Source organism: Phodopus roborovskii, unplaced genomic scaffold (genome assembly GCF_943737965.1).
Source record: "Phodopus roborovskii unplaced genomic scaffold, PHOROB, whole genome shotgun sequence".
Lineage (NCBI taxonomy): Eukaryota > Metazoa > Chordata > Mammalia > Rodentia > Cricetidae > Phodopus > Phodopus roborovskii.
In genome coordinates this window covers 10,732,930-10,749,709 of record NW_026126636.1, presented here as the reverse complement: position 1 = coordinate 10,749,709, position 16,780 = coordinate 10,732,930, and the positions used below count along the sequence as shown (strand labels likewise).

At 41.5% G+C, this 16,780-nt stretch overlaps 1 protein-coding gene across 1 annotated transcript; it reads right to left on the bottom strand.

Annotated features, from left to right (window-relative positions):
* Positions 1–2,347: 2,347 nt before the first annotated feature.
* On the bottom strand, positions 2,348–15,565 carry LOC127238677 (cytochrome P450 2B1). Its single transcript, XM_051207341.1, has 9 exons — positions 15,395–15,565; positions 10,839–11,001; positions 10,582–10,731; positions 8,843–9,003; positions 7,921–8,097; positions 7,318–7,459; positions 5,637–5,824; positions 5,329–5,470; positions 2,348–2,639 (listed from the first exon to the last, which is right to left on the bottom strand). The coding sequence occupies exons 1-9, from the start codon at positions 15,563–15,565 to the stop codon at positions 2,458–2,460; spliced, it is 1,476 nt and encodes a 491-aa protein (XP_051063298.1). The 3' UTR covers positions 2,348–2,457.
* Between the last annotated feature and the right edge of the window lie 1,215 nt (positions 15,566–16,780).

Here is a 16,780-nt window from a genome sequence, read left to right as displayed (position 1 = left end):
AGCATAATGTTACATAAATCATTTTGAAGACCCATAAACAAAATTACTTCTCATAGATGCTTAGATTTTTTATTTTGTGAAAATTTAGTTTATTATGTCACTTGTCCTTGTTTAATATTACTGGTCTTAGTGCTTATTTATAAGGACAAGGGAATGCATCACTCCTACATGTTTGTGTTCTTGTCAGAGATTTATTTGAAACAGAAGCATTGAACTTGACATCTATAAATCAAGATCAGAACAAGAACAGAATGACCTCTGACCCCTTAAACAAAACAGACTGTGATCCTGGTCCAGGCGTGGAAGTCTCCCAGCTCACCTCTGAGACATGATGACTCCATCTTAGGGACAGAACCCAGCACTCCACACACATAGTTGTCTCAATTCCTCAAAGTGCACATGTCAGAGAGTAAGGGTGATGGAGAGAAATCTCCCTTTATTGACATTTGGTAACTTATAGCTGTAGACTCAGGTCAGAGAGACCTATGCTTCCTCACCTAAGATGCATGCCAGTAGAGCAGGAGATTCCTCACATGACATCTGAATGTCACCTTAGGCTGTGTGATTGTTGTTGTATAATTTGATGAGAACACAGCACTTCCCAAGCACTATTGTAAGATACAATCAGACTCAGGGAATGGATGACATGACAGTAGTTATTACCTGTACCCATCATTTGGTTCTCCATGAAAGTTAAATATCTCTGGGGATGATTAGGTTATATGCCATACAGAAGTCTTAACCCAATCCATCCTGGCACCGTTCCTTTCCCAGAATATCCTGGTTGAACATGCTGGGAGTGAACCTATTCAATATGAGGTTCTTCTGGTCAAAGATGAAGAAGTTATTCTTATCATAGCCCAAGATCCAGAAGCCTTCATTGATTTCACAGCCCAATGTTGCCCGAAAGGTGTGAATGTCTGGCCATACCAGGCAAAGACTAGTCACATCACTTTTTAAGGAACTTAGTTCCCAACAGATCTTAAGGCAAGCAGGGTACACCCTGTGACCCCCAAGCAGTCTGGTCCCACATCTCTCAGGGAAGCATTACTGCTTTAGTCAACCAGGTTAGTGATGTCCATACCAAAATCCTGACTTCAGGGACCAGAGTTGAATTGTGTGCTTCTGTCTCTGCCTACTCTTCTCCATCCTGGCCCTTCTGGGTCATGACTTCAGATGTCATCTTCCTGAGTTACTTCTTTCTTCTGTAGGTCCTTAGTCTCTTTTGTGCAGATCTCAGCCCCCATATGCCGCTTGACCCTGGGTCTCCAGGATTCTGCTTTTATGTCGTCCCCATCATAGAGTAGAAAGAGTTCATTATCAAGATATCCGAGGACCTCCCAAAGTAGGCTCATCCAGAGAAAAAAAAAGGCTGTGACGTCACAGCACAAATTATGGGCTCCTGAGCAAGGAAGAAGAAGAAGTTGATACTCCTGAGAAGTTGATGGTTTCCACAGCTCTTCCTTGAAGAATTGAGTGGAGATTATTTTGTATGGATATGTGAGTGTAAGAATACAAGTGGAGTGTTTTATTATAATATGACAGAACAGAGGTAAGGGAGGGAGAGATTGGAGCAGTGAGAAAGTGAAAAGCATATAGAAAATTGTAACTGTGCATTTTGACTAAAATCAACATATGAATTATACCCCAGCAGCACTGAGACTCAGTGAAGCAGTGACTCAAGTGTTGACACAGTTCCATCCTGAGTGACAAAAGTGACATCCTTTGTACCAAGTACTAAAGATATGTGATAAAACCCACAGTGTACAGAAATGCAGAATCTATAAGTGTTTTATGCAGTGTCTGGGATACAGTATGAACATGTTAACCACATGAATGGGCACTACTTAATGGTTGGTAATCAAGAAGGTTATGGAGGATCTAGAGAGATGTCTCAGTGGTTAGGAGTACTTGCCGCTCTTGCAGAAGATGAGAGTTTAGTTATCAGCACCCACATCAGACATGTCATGACCCCTGAAAACTCCAGATCCAGGGGATACAACAACCTCTTCTGGTCTCCATAGGCACCTTCACTCACAAATACACATGAACAAAAATAATAAAAAATCTTAAAAGTAAAGGCCATGGTCTTCCATATGTGCATGAATTTTGGGGTTTGAACTAGAGTGGTCCGGCTTGTTCAGCAAGCTCTTTACATTCTCATAGGCCAAGAATTTTATATTAATCATCCATCTGTTACTCAAACAAAGTGCTTGACACATGCAATATAATAGGAGGCAGATACAGGTCTATCTCTGTGATTTCCAGGATAGCAATGGGTATATGAGATCGTGTCTCAAAAAAGAAAGGAAAAACAAAAATAGAGATCTATTTGTTTTTATCCGGATATTTTATTTTATATTTCATTCTCTTGCTTTGGGGTCTATGTCAAAACAGAATATGCTGGGAGTACATGGTAGAGGAAGTTGCCCTGATGCGAACACCACCTCAGCCTAGTTATCGGACCAAGAAGCGGATCTGGTAATCTGGGGGCACTCTGCCAAAGCCACTCTCCTTGGGACTGAGGTCAATGTCCTTAGGAGCCAGGGGACTGGACACAGAGAAGTTCTGTAGGATGGTGGTGAAGAAAAGGAACAATTCATTGCGGGCAATACCTTCTCCAAGACAAATGCGCTTTCCTGTGGGCAGAGAGAATGAGCCATGAGAGCCCCAGAGCATATATAATCATCCCTATACCAAAACAACTGTGCCGTTTGCAATGAATAAGGATATGTTGACCATCATCTGCAATTCAAAGGAGAGTAGTAAGAAATTCCCCAAACCTTAAAGAATTGGTGCAAGGGCCAGTGTGACATCATAGTATGTAAAGTCAACTGTCATAAATCCTGAGGACATGAGTTCAATCTCCTAGACACACATGTTACAGGAGAGAAGCAAATTCCACAAGCTGTCCTCTGACACACACACACACACACACACACACACACACACACACACCATAGCAAATATGTCTATGCATACACCCACATACACACCAAATAAGTAAACAAACAAAGATAACATTATGCCAGTTTGTTTGTGACTATCTCATGGTCACTTCTGATATTTTTGTATATTTTTTTTTAGATTACCAGACCTTTGTACCAGATCTGTAATAACTGACTTAGATTAAGAACCAAGTGTATATTTGAATACCAGTACAATACAACACCTTCAGTGTCCCTTATTTTTCATGTGATACCTAACATTGGCTACTCAGAGAGTGAAGGTGTTGTTTAGAAAGACTTCTAGATTAACAACTAGATGATGTTATGGGTCCTATATGAGCAGACATGTAGTCACATGCCTGTAAATGCATCCTTTGGGAGACTAAGGCAAGGAATTGCTGGGTTCAGGTCAGCCTGGACTACATATGAAGTTCTCTATGTGGGGGTCTCTTCTTTCTCCACACTCATTCCCTCTGTTCTTCACCAACACTGTATCCAAACACAATTGTATGTCCAGCTGACAATGGGCAAGGGGACAATGAGTGATCTGTAGCATTCACTGGATTCTCAGGGATGGATGTAAGGAGTTTGTCAACTTAGACATCAAGCACCATAGAGCAATGGGAGCCTGAAAGCCCAGGCAAGGTTCCAATTGGCCACCTGCCTTGTACCTCAGTGATTACTAATCTGCAACTGTCTCCAGGTGGATGAGGGATTTCCTAGCAACCCCTGTGCCCTACAGTTGTTGGAAAACCCTGTGTGTGTAAGAATGTATAGGGAAAACAAACTTTCTCCTTGGGCATCCATTTCCAGAAATTTGGTGACAAGAATTTAGAATTTTATGGAGTATGTCTCTGAGACAGTTCTCCTAGAACTGGTTTTGTGACCTGACTTTTTTCCAGAGAAGCTTTTAATGGCTGTCTCACTCTCAACATTATGTCCCCATGCTTGGAGGTGGAGACTTAAAAACCAACATGACTCATTGGTTCTAGTATCCTTTAGGATTGCTTGTTTGCTCACTTTCCTTGCTTGCTTCCAGTCTACCTGAAATTGTGTCTGTACCTATCATCACTATTTGTCTTTTTATCATTTTTTTTCTGTTTTCTTTTTCTAAGCTTCCTAGCTAATACCCTAACCTCTTCTCATTCTCTGTCTAGCTATAGCCAGTCATGTATTTCTTTATGTCTTCTTCATTTGCACCTTTTCTCCACATCCATGTCTTTCTGAACTTGGGTCTATTGTTTTGACAGTTCACTTTTATCTCAAGCCCTACATGTCTGCAACTCTGAATATCAAATATGAAAGAAGACCATTAAGCTGGACAGAACCAGGTGTCACTGAAGTCCCATGGAAACTCAAGACGAGACAATTCTTAGTTGAGACCTTGCTCATCAGGAGAACACTTGCCCTCACTTTGGGGATTGCAGAGAGCAGAGAAGCTCAGCAGGAAAGCATCTTCTAGAATACAACAAGGAGAGGCTGAAGTCGGATTCTCTTTCAAAGAGAATATGCTTAACACACACTCTGCCCTGGGTTCCACCACCAGCATGAGGACATGGGTACAGGGGGATGACAAATGGTTAAGAGTTTGTTTCTATAATATATTTCTCAAAAAATATGAAACCTGAATGAAAAGCTTCCATGCTTACACCCCATGGAGTCCATTAAACTGAATTAAAGTAGGCTGGAGGCAACTTTTGCATGTATCAAAACTACGGAAGCACAACAGGCAATAAAACTACACACTAACTTGAGATATACGCTCACAATGAAGAGCTAATATCTGTCAATAAGACCAGTTGATTTATCCCAGACTTCTAACTACTCAAGCAGAGCTGGCACCAATCAAGTTATATGTCCATGCTCATATCCCTCTTATACTAGCCACCACATGCTGACATTGATGGGTGCTGTAATTTGGACCTTTCTCAGGTTCAGGATATTATCCATTATGAATGGATTCTTGCCTCAAATAAATGCTAGTAATTTTGATGTATAGTAGAATTTAACAGGATTAAGCAGCAGAGTCAAGTGTGTCTAGACATGCCCCATCTCCCCAGTCGTTCACAGCTAACGTCAATGTCCCCTCAGTCATCAAGACATTACCCAGTGGATACCAGTGTTCATAGATGATGCCACTTGATCATGCCCCTGTTTCTTAAGAAAACAAATGTCCTCAGGTTTAGAGATTTTAAATACTTCCTCAAAGTTCTCACAACCAAGGTACACCTTCAGTTCAAGAGTCCCCTTGTGGGAATGTAGGCTCAGTGAATGGAATGGTTCAGGCAAAGCAGCTGGAATAAACTCAGTAAATATGAACCTAGACCTGTCTGTGTCCTTCACTCTATTGTCTGGGAAATTAAGCACAGGAGGGTCTCACCTATAGAGAAGGGCATAAAACCTTCATTTTTCTTCAGGGCCCCATTGGCATCCAGGAAGTGGTCAGGATTGAAGGTGTCTGGTTGTTCAAAGAACTGGGGGTCATGAAGAGCTGAACTCAGGATGGGATACACTTCAGTGTTCTAGAAGACATTATGAGATACAAATGTGTTAACATTCTCTAACTCATATATGCAGACAGTCAAGCAATCAATAAGATACCTGAAATGCTGGGAAATCAACAACAGGCTGCTACTAAGATGGAGGAGAATGCATGGTATAGAAATGTGGGATGGCATCTGGTCTCACCTTGGGGATCAGGTACCCTCGGAACACAGTGTCTTTGGTGACTTTGTGTGGCACACCAATTGGGATAATATCTGAAAATCTCTGAATCTCGTGGATGACGGCCTCAGTGTATGGCATTTTAGGACGGTCATCAAGGGATGGTAGGCGGTGTGAGCCAATCACTTGATCGATCTCCTTTTGGACTTTCTCTGCACAGAAAAAGGGGAACACTGGATCTACTTTGCCAGATTTATAGCAATGATATTTTATTGTATGAGCAACAAACCAGGAAAGAGTGCCGCAAGGAAACTCTCCTGAAAAACTCAGCATACTTGAGGGTATAAAACTGTCCTGAATTTAAGCGAGTGTCCCTTGGTGTCCATGTTTAAAACTATATTAAACATCTCCTCTCTGAGGTTCAACTAGACTTCAGCAGGGTTTTAACAAAAAAATACATACAGCAAAGGAGACCTCAAAGCAATCATATTGGTGTAAGGGAGAAAGGCAGTAAAAATTCTCACCTTTGCAAGGGAATGAACTATCTCTTTATAAACACACATATGCATGAGCACATACACACAAGCAAACCTAAACACATACACATATACACACTCCTGTATATGCAAAGGCAAACACACACACACACACACACACACACACACACACACACACACACTTCCATATGCCACAGCTTTACATGGAATTTTATGTTAAGAACTTGGGGCTCTATTTTCAGAAATAGATGTTGGTAGATTAGCTAATGAGTATATCAACAGATGTCTGTAAAAAGGAATGCATAAGTAAGTCAATGAATAAATCAATTAATAAATGGATGGAATCATGAGTTAATGGAATGAATAGACAAAATGCTGGGCTGTGTATTCAACTTGTATGACAACAGATGAATCAAAATGGAGAAATGGATAGACCAAGAAAAAGGTGAATTCAAAGGCCAGTTAGTGATGGTAATAAGAAAGGAAAACTGATAATAGATGGAGGGATGATGATATGAATGAGTCAATGACAAGTAATTTATCAAATTCCACTGATCAAAGGAAATACTAAATTGATTAATTGAAAAAAATTAATGAAATAGCTTTTAGGGTGATTAAAGAGCCAAATGGACATTTAAATATGGTTGAACGGGTGAGGTGTGTGTGTGTGTGGTGTGGTGTGTGTGTGTGTGTGTGTGTGTGTGTGTGTGTGTGTGTATGTGTGACCAAGTGTTTATCTGTGGATAGATAGAAGGATGGTTGAGTAACTAGATATTTGGGTAGATAGATGCTTAAATGAATAGAAAAATGAATGAAGCAAGATTGATGACAAATGGGTTGGTGGGTGGACATATAAGTTCTTTAACAAACACGACAAGTCAATGGATTAAGAGGTGCATGGATAGAAAGATGAATGAATAGAAGGACGTAAAGATGGAAAAAGAGAAAGAAAGAAGGAAGGGAAGAAGGAAAGAAGTAAATAAAGAGGAAAAGGAAGTTGGATTGATGAGTATATCACCCTTTAGTAGAAAGTAAAATGTAGCTTAGCTGGGTGTTGATTCAGACACGGCCCACAGCACTGCCATAGTTTAGAAGTTGAACAAAGCCTTCGAAGTTCCGCATGTAAGAGTCACATATCTCTTTAATTCACACAAAACTCCAAAGCCAAAAAGGAGCTAAAATCTCTCTCCTGGTTGCCCATGACACACCTGCAACATGGGGGTATTTGAGCATGAGCAGGAAGCCATAGCGGAGCGTGGTGCTGGTGGTCTCGGTGCCAGCAAAGAAGAGAGACAGCACGGAGATCATGAGGTTCTGGTGATGGAACTCGGTGTTTGGGTTGGACTTCTCCTGGTTCCAGATAGGAGAGAGGAGGGAGGGTCATGAGAGATTGGAGCCTTACAGAGAGATGAACACAAATACTTGCAACTGTCTTCTGTCTCACACTATATCAACAACATGGCGTTTCTCAGTCCGTGAAAGTGTTGCTTGGTCTCTGTGTCTTCTGTCATTTCTCTGCACTTTTCTCTTTGGTAGTTTATCATGTTTGTCTACTCTGTCTTCGTCTGTGACCTTTTCTGGTTTTCTTTTTTTTTTTTGTCCCTTACCCTGTGTTTTTCTACAGCCTCCTTTCTCCCTATTTCATTTTCACTGCCCATTCTCTATTCTTCATTCTCAAGAATCTTGTGCATCTCCTCCACTCAGCTTCCTGTCTCTCCTACCAATCCTCAGGCTCCCCGAACTCTTTTCCTCTGCTCACATCTTCAGTCTTCGCTGCCACCCATCCCCTCTTTCATTCATGCAGGACTTACCTTCTCCATGCGTAGAAGGTACGTATCGATGAAGTCTCTTGGATTGCTGGGGTCCAAGTTCAACCTGTGCTTCTCCACACTGTGCCCAATGTAGTCAAGGATTTCCTGCAGGTTCTTACAAACTTGTACATGGGTACCAGGAAAGTACTTTAGGAAGCCAGAGAAGAGCTCAAACACCTGCATGAAAGAAGGGTCTAGGAGGTCACATGGAACTATCAGGTCTCAAGAACCAGAATGTCTTCCTATGATCCCACATGTCATGAGGATCCACCCTCTCTCCTTCTATACTCTGGCCTACTCACACTTTTCTCATCTTTTGTTCCTTATTTTCACCACTCATGTATACACACATGCAGTATGCTATCAGTCTCTCTCTCTCTCTGAATCTTTCTCCAGCATTTATCTTGTATTCTCTGTCTCTCTTTCCTAAGCCATCATTTTGTTATTGTTTTTCTTTTCTATCAGGATCTCTTGCCCTTCATACTGTCCTCAAACTCAATACTTATCCAAATATGGCCTTGCATTCTTATCTTGCATATATTGAGATGACATGTGTACCAGCCACAATCTGGATTATTTTGTTCAAGGAATTGACCTAATGATTCAAACACTGTAGACAACTCCTCTACTCATTTAGCAACAGCTACAATCCACATGTCATCATTTTCTCATGTCTGTAAGGCACTGTAGTTTTGTATATAGGTCTCCCCATCTTGTTAACATCCATGCTCTTCTCTCTCCAGGCCTCAGACTCCTTGCTTGTCTGTATTGTCTGTACCTTGCTTCCCACACCTCTTTCCCTCCTGATGTAAATCTTCTTGCCTGTCCATGTTATCTGTGTCTTCCTTTTATTCTTTGTTTGCCCACAGGACAGAATCTTATTTCCTCAGTCTTAGACTCTCTTCTCTCCCCAACCACTAACCTGACTGGATAATGAACTACTGAGTGAGAAGGTGCGATAGAACAGGTCCAGCATGTGCAGGAACTGTTGGTCCTTGTAGTCAAAACGCTCTCCAAAGACAATGGAGCATATGATATTGGCTGTGATGCACTGGAAAAGAAAAGTTGGGTCCAGGGAGGCTCCTAGAGGATGAAAAGGCAGGACATGAGACATGGCATCTAAACATGGCATGGAGAGGAAGATTTGGTCTTTTCCCCATCTCTATAAATCTGTTCCTATCACCCATTATTCAAAGAATAGCAACATTTGCTCCCTATTTTTCATAAGTGAGGCACCATACTCTGCACTTAAAATTACACACCATTTTATTTCTTTTCCTCTCAGTATTATGCATAAGATGCAATGCTATTAGTATATACAGAGACATCTGCTAAGTTTTGCAAGAAAATACAGGTACTTGTGACTGTGATCAGGACTTAGACCAATGGAGGCAAGAAGGAGAGCATATGTAAGTTAATCCCCACCCTGCACCTCTTCCCAGGTCAACATTCTCACTCTGATCCAATTGGTTAACTCTACTTGTAGGAATGGTGCACAGATGATTCGGGGGTTCCTTTTCTGGATTTAGTAGCCTCTCATCTGTTAGTCTTCTTCCATTTCCTCTCTGATTCTAGGCTATGTGGTGTTTCAAGAGCCATCAACACCTGGCATCTGCCTCCTTTAAATTCCAAGTTTCCTTATACTGTCTTCTTAGTCTATGCCATCCTGCTTTCTCCTCCATTCTTCATTTCTTTCTGCTCCCTTTAGCCTTTTTGCCTCCAAGTCACCTGAGAAATCTTAGGAGAGGACAAACACCAGCCTGAAGAATGAGTTGCTAAAAACATACTCTGTCAGCTGGGCACATCTTTAATCCAACCACTCGGGAGGCAGTGGCAGGCAGATCTCCGTGAGTTTGAGGCCAGCCTGGTCTACAGAGCAAGTTTCAGGACAGGCTCCAAAGCAATACAGAGAAACCGTTTCTCAAAAAAAAAATGTAGTAAAAAGTCAGACTCTGTCACCAGTGTGCCTCTGTTATGAAGTATGTATAACTATCCAGAACTTTCTATATCTACCATAAAGCAAAACACTCCATGGAGTTAATTTGCTCCCTGACAAGGAGCAAGACATTCACAAGGAAAAAACACAGTTCTCTACTTCCAACACTAGCCTTGGTCCTAAACCATGTTTTGAGACTATTTAATGTAATCAAGATGGCCTTGAACACCATATGAAATCAAGGATGACCCCTACCCTCTGAGCTCTTGCCTTATCATTGTTATACCAACATAAACCTTTTTTTTTTCCACCATGCAAAGTTATGGTATCAAAGATTCAACAGGAAACAATGTGTGCCTGTTTTAGGCAATCCCAGAACATGTCAGCTGCTCATTGTGCCAGACTGACACATATTATTAACCCAGGCATGAATTTCCCTGAACATAAGTAGCCAACATGAGAATGACTCCATGTCTCTGAGTTATTCTTCAATGAACTAATGTCACTTTTTTCTTTTATCTTTCTGTTTCTCTCCGCCATCTCATCCTTCCACAGCATATGTGTATTGTGTGAGTGTGTGTCTGTTTCCATGTGTGCGTGTTTGTGTCATGTGTCTCTCTGTGTGTGTATTTTTCTCTGCCCATGTATGTCTCCTGTCTTACTTTGTATGTGCATTCATGTCCCTGATACATCATCTTCCCTTATTCCCATTCAGTTGGACTCACCCTGGGCATTCTGGAGCTCCTCTAGCAGACACTTGGCCTCCTCCTGAATCCTCTTCTCCACACTTCGTTTTCCCATCCCAAAGTCTCTCATGGTAACTAGAGAGAATCGCCGAAGGACCTTCCAGCGTTCCCCATTGGCAAAGATCACACCTAAGAATGTAGGGAAAGCAAGGGTGAGTTACAGAGGAAGTTCTTCCAGCTTTTACTCTCTGTGCCCATTCTCCATCCCATTTCATTCCAAATTTTGACATGCCTACCATAGTCCTTGAAAATAGGCTTAACCACAGCATGCGTTGTCCGGCCAGAGAAAGCCTCAGCTTGGTCCACCAGTGCTTCCCTTATGGCCTCTGTCCCATACAACATAACTACAGGCCTTGGTCCCAGGTATACTGTGAACACATCTCCATACTTTTCTTGAAACTGCCAAGCATAAGGGAACCATTGTTGAGGTAGTCAGGGCAGATATTGTTGTTACACTGGTAAAACACTTATTGGTTAAATAGGAACCCCTCCCCTGGCTACCATTTTCATTCCGAAAACAGCAGTTTCAGGGGTAAACAACCACTGTGAAGGTCTGCATGGATGTTGGACATTCTGAGCAATACTGCACTGTAGTATGGCGTGGGTATGGGGCTCATGTCATAAGGTCAGTACTGGGGAAGTAAACGAGGTAAATCTGCAGGTCAAAGTCATCCCTGGATGCTGTTGATCTGGAAGCCAGACTGGAGCTACATGAAATCTTATCTCAAAAGATAAACAAGATATAGATGTGATGTAGGAAAACTGAGAATGATGAATTGGCATTGCAATGGAATTATCATTAAACTTGTAGGGAAATGCTAAGTTGCACAATGTAGGATTTAGCTAAAGCAATACTTCCTCTAATATGACTCAGTGATAAGTAGTAAAGTAATGAGACATGCTAGAGACTATAGGAAAATATTTGTGCCTTGAAAATAATTGTAGTTTAAGGCTTGTGGCAGTTTATGCTTCTGAGAATATATTTCTGTTAATATTTATTTTTAAAAATTGTTGCAAATTTGGTTCCATTTCCATATCGAAGAAAATGGCTCTACTGGAAAGTTCAAAGGGTGGAGCAATGGGAAAACCACCATTAAATACTCATTCTCTTATCCAGAAAATTATAATATTTTCAGGAGGGAATGATAGGACTAAGTTTGTATTTTAAAAAATAATATAGACCTCATAGATTCATATATTAGAATATTTGGTCAAAAAGAAGTGTACTATTTGAAAATGTTAGGATTAGGAGGTGTCTCACTGGGGGTGATACAATACCAAGGGAATGCTGATTCACTTAAACCATAATATGGAGATGGGAGGGGCAATATTTTCCTTATTGCCCCAGAGAGAAATGATCCACCCTTGTTGCATTAGTGTACTGCTCATTCCATAACTCTGCAAGAGTGCAGCCTCTTGCAGAACTCCTATCAGTAGCTTTCCTAGTCCTTACTCTGAAAGTCATTCTTCTTCTGTTGGGAGGGCTTGCTGGTCAGTGATTGTGGTCTACCATGGCCTGGCAGCTCTCCCCAGGCTTGAAAACATGGAGGACTGGCTCCTCAATGGCACTTCCCTCTCTATCTGCCATTATTTACAGAACTTCTCTAGGCCTACATGCTGGGTTTATTTGCAGTGTGACCATTGACATATTTTCCTGCCAGAGATCTCCTCCTGCTTCTGATATTAGACACTGTGGTATGAGCTTTAGGATAGGACAATTGTTCCACATATGATAACCATGCTATCTATGACTTGTAGCAGGAACTTATGATAGGATAATGCTGTTTGATTCAAATTAGGTGATGCCCCAGCCACTGTCCCTGAAATATACCCCTATCTGGAATGAGGTGGAATGGTAATACTTACATTGTCTCCCTGGAGAGCTGTTTCCTTAGACTCACAAACCATCCAACCCTGCCCATTCTCTTCTGTTCACTCCTCCATCATGGACCCACAGCCAATAATCCCCAAAGAAAAATAATAATCACATTCTTCCTTCTCTTTTCTTTTTAATATCTTCCTCTTTTGGATCCCAAACCAAGGCTGAGTTTGCTTTCCTTGATGGTTGTGTTTCCTCTCTCTTCCTCCGATGTTGTACCTCCCACCCTCTTTCACCATGTGGAAGCCTACAAACAACACAGATTTCCCTCTTTCTCTTCATCTTCCTCCTCTGGCAGCCATCAAGATTCACAACATGCCTTCCTTGGGTTTACCTCTTTATTACTTATAAAATTGTCCTTGAACTTCAAAAAATTTAAAGACTCAGGAACGCAATTAAATATTTTTATTCTAAATATTCAATACCTACCTTTTGTCCTTTATATCATGCTCTTATTCACCTGGAACTAATTCTTCCTTACCATCCACTGTTGACCCTCACAAACAGCTCCTTTCCCTATTTATTCTCCCTCCAGAGTGTCTTTTGAAATCTGATCAGAATATATTTCTTGTGTGGATCCTTATGGACCCTCAGACTATCTTAAAATTCATTTGGGAGTGGGGATGGAAAGATTAAGTTGTATTTAAAAGGACATCCTATTTTCCAGAGGATCTGTGTTCAGTTGCCAACATTCCCATGGTACCCATGTCATCTGTAAGTCATTTCTTTAGGATGCTACACCATTTTGAGCATTAAGCATACATGTGGTACACACACAGAGAGAGAGGGGGAGAGAGAGGGCACTCATACATGTGAAATAAATATTAACTTTAGGAAGGAAAGCCATTCTTTGACTGTACTCTGCATCACCCAGGTGGGCAGGTGTCTTAACTAATTTACTTTAGGTTGCTTATTCTCCACTCAAACCAGGCTGTCAGCTCCTGGGTGTCAGGAATGCATCTCTACTCCCTGAACCTACCATTATAATGTTATGTGGTAGAACATAGGACTCTTTATCATTCAAGAGATATAGTTAGAAAGGCAACCAATCATCACATCAGATCAGGTATAGGCTCTAATTTCCTACACATTTCCTGGATCCTCGGTATTCATATCATTAAGATCACCGTTCCTTCCTGTAAATGATACAGCACTGTCACTATGACATCATGCTACCACCATTCATTGTGGCTCTGTGGGCAGATAGTGGTGCAGGGTGGTGGGTGGAAGTTGTCAATTTCTTTAGTGGTGTAGTCACATAAGATACACATGGTCCAGCAAATAGGGCACAGCCATGTTTATGTGAGGTTTAACATCTTACCTTTTCCTCACAAACCTTCCCGCCTTAACCTAGGGACTAGGAGCCACCCCTTTTCTTCTTGCTAAGTGATCTCTAAGCAGTGAAATATGTATAAGCCCACTATGAATGACCCTTATTAGACTCGGTGGACAAAAACAAAAGGATATCAAGGTAGGAAGGGTCTTGTTGACAAAAAGAAGGGTTTATGTGGTAGAAAAATGGAGGAGACAAGGAAAGGTGGATGACAAATGACAGAGAGCCAGGATATGCACATGTGGAATTGTCAAAGGACTGCCTAAAATCAAACAAATAGGGTGTTGTCTTGAGCTTTCTAACATGGGAGAAGCATATGATTTAAACATTCATGTAAGATATGGTGATGCACCCTTGTCATCACATTTAAGAGGGTAAGGCAGGAGAATCATGAGGTGGAAATCAACAAAACAAAACCAAACCAACCAACAAACAAAAAACATGGAGAGACCCAGTCTCAAAATAAAGGTAAAATAAATAAATTTGCCACTCGTGGGTGGGCGATCTTTTAAAAGTCAGTGGGTAAAAATACAATGTTCAAGAGGGAGAACTCCACAGCCATGGGGAGGGACAGAGAAGTGTGAAGGGGGATGTCCTTCTGTATGTTCCTATATGCTATGAGTGTATGTTTCTGTTACTGGTTGATGAATAAAGACGTTGTGGCCAATTGACAGACAGGATGTAGTCAGGCAAGAAAAATAACCAGAGAGACCAGAGTAGGAGAATTCTAGGAAGAGAAACTCACAGAGTCACCTGACTGTTGCTCCATTTGGTAGTTCATGTAGCTACCAAATGGAGTAACATGCAGGAGCAGTACTTGTGAGCCACAGCTTCATGGCAATACATTGTTTAATAGAAATGGGTTAATAATTAAGAGAGAGCATGCCAATAGAAGCCTGAGCCATTGGCCAAACAGTTTATATATAATGTAAGCCTCAGTGTATTTATTTGGGACTAAAGGGCTGTGGAACCTGTCAGGACAGAACTCCACCTTCAAGAAAATGAATTACAGTGACTGTCTCAGCTCTCTCATGGGTGGTAGTATCACGAGAGCTCATTAATTATTAGTAAACAAGTGGAGATTAATAGTTAAATCTCAAGTGTGAAGTGTCATGGAACAGACTGGTAACTACAATGCTAGCTTATGGTAGAAACTGGTAAGCACTTCCTAGTTGACCCTCCCTTAACCTGCCTGTCTTTCTTCTTCTTCATCCCCGAACACCTGAAGTTAATCTTTACTCTCGTTTGCTGAAAGGATCAAAACCTGTTGTTGATGCCTCTTAATGTTTTCTTTATTTTCTGGAGCATACAGACCCCGTAGAGTAAAATTCCACATGCATATAACTCAACACTTCTACACCTTTCATACTCCAAGCACAGTGCTCTACAAGATTCCAGCATAGTGAAGACAAGACTGTCACTCTGAGCATAATCCATCACCAATCAGCATCTCACCTTATAGTCAACACATTTCCCACCTGAACCTACAGCATGAATAAAGTCCCTTGCACATCCTGATGATTGATCTCCATGAACATGGGCAGGAGCAAGCCCACACTTAGGCCCCATATAAGTCTCACCCCCAAGAAGGAATTGAGGAGGCCTCTTCTGTCCATCTGCAGAAGGTTTCCCAAGAAGGGCAAAGGAGATGGTCCTGGTGGGAGTCGGCCATGACCCTTTGAGTGACCTCTGACCAGGAGTACTAAGTAGCCCAGGAGAAGGGTGAGAATGAGCAGGACACTAGGATCCATTTTCTTCTTCTGGACACAGTAAATTTCACTACACATCCCAGCAGGACCTTTTATGCTGAACCTGGCTAGCTCTGCACTCAATTATGCAACTTCATCTGTTCCCACCCTCTATTGCATCATTTTCCAGGAGTGTAAGCACCCATACTTCTTGCTTGGTTTGGCTGCATGTGACCTGCTTGCTCATTGTCCCTCACCCCCATGTTAGATGTTGGCAAGGACACCATGAATTAGATACATAGGACAAAAGAGCATGGGGTGTAATATATCTAGCCTTCTGGGGGTGAGTGTATGAATGCCTACTCAGGTCTGTATGCTTATTTATTCAGACATTCACTCTTGTGTATGCAGTGCATGCTTTTTAATATATGAAAGTTCATTTACTGTATGAATGTGCAGATGTATGTTTCTGTATTTGAGTCTAGATGTGCTTGTTGGTCTACTCTTGCTTGTCTGGAGTGTGTTTGCATATATAATCCTAAATTGTGGTGGCCTTTCTTTATATTCTGAGTTTCATATGAATTTTATTGCATTTAAGTGAGAAGAATAGTGTTGCTTTTTCCTCTGTGTGCCTATGCATTCCTTAGCCCGGGTCTTTGAGTGGCTGCAGATACAATTTCTCAAGAGTTCCTTTTGTACTCTCTGGCCCCTGGCAGACACAGATGAGAGACAAATGAGAGAGAGAAGGAGAGGTAAGAGAATCAGGAGTGCAGATGCTCTTGAGCCAGGAAGAATGATAGACTGAAATCTGGAATATGAACAGTTGGGTCTACTGGGTATCTCTACTGGTTAGCTTTTATGTAAACTTGATTCAAGCTAGGATTATTTACGACGAAGGCACTTCATCTGATAATATTCATTCATAGAATCACACTGCAGGCAAGAGTGTAGGGCAATTTTTAAATTAGTGTTTGATAGTGATAAATAGTGACAGAGAGGTTTCACTCCACTGTAGGTGTGGCTACCCGTAGGCAGGCAGAACTGGGTACTTTAAGATGGAGGGTTGAGCAAGCCACAAGGAGTAATCAAGTAAGCAGCAGCCCTCTATGGCCCATGCCTCAGTTTCTGACTCCATGTTCTGGCCCTCATTTCCCTGGATGATGCTTCCCTGGATGATGTTAGGGAGAAATGTAAACAAACTAAACTTATTCCTCCTCTGTTGTTTTGGTAAAGGTGTTTTTTTCTCAAAAATAGAAATTCTAACCAGCACATTCTCTG

What these genes read in the sequence shown, in the direction of transcription:
- LOC127238677 (XM_051207341.1), bottom strand. Translation starts at nt 15,565, where the DNA reads ATGGATCCTAGTGTCCTGCTCATTCTCACCCTTCTCCTGGGCTACTTA. An exon ending in TCCTCAATTCCTTCTTGGGG is followed by an intron (nt 11,002 to 15,394) that starts GTGAGACTTATA and finishes TATGCTTGGCAG; the next exon opens with TTTCAAGAAAAGTATGGAGA. An exon ending in GTAGTTCATTATCCAGTCAG is followed by an intron (nt 8,098 to 8,842) that starts GTTAGTGGTTGG and finishes TCTTTCATGCAG; the next exon opens with GTGTTTGAGCTCTTCTCTGG.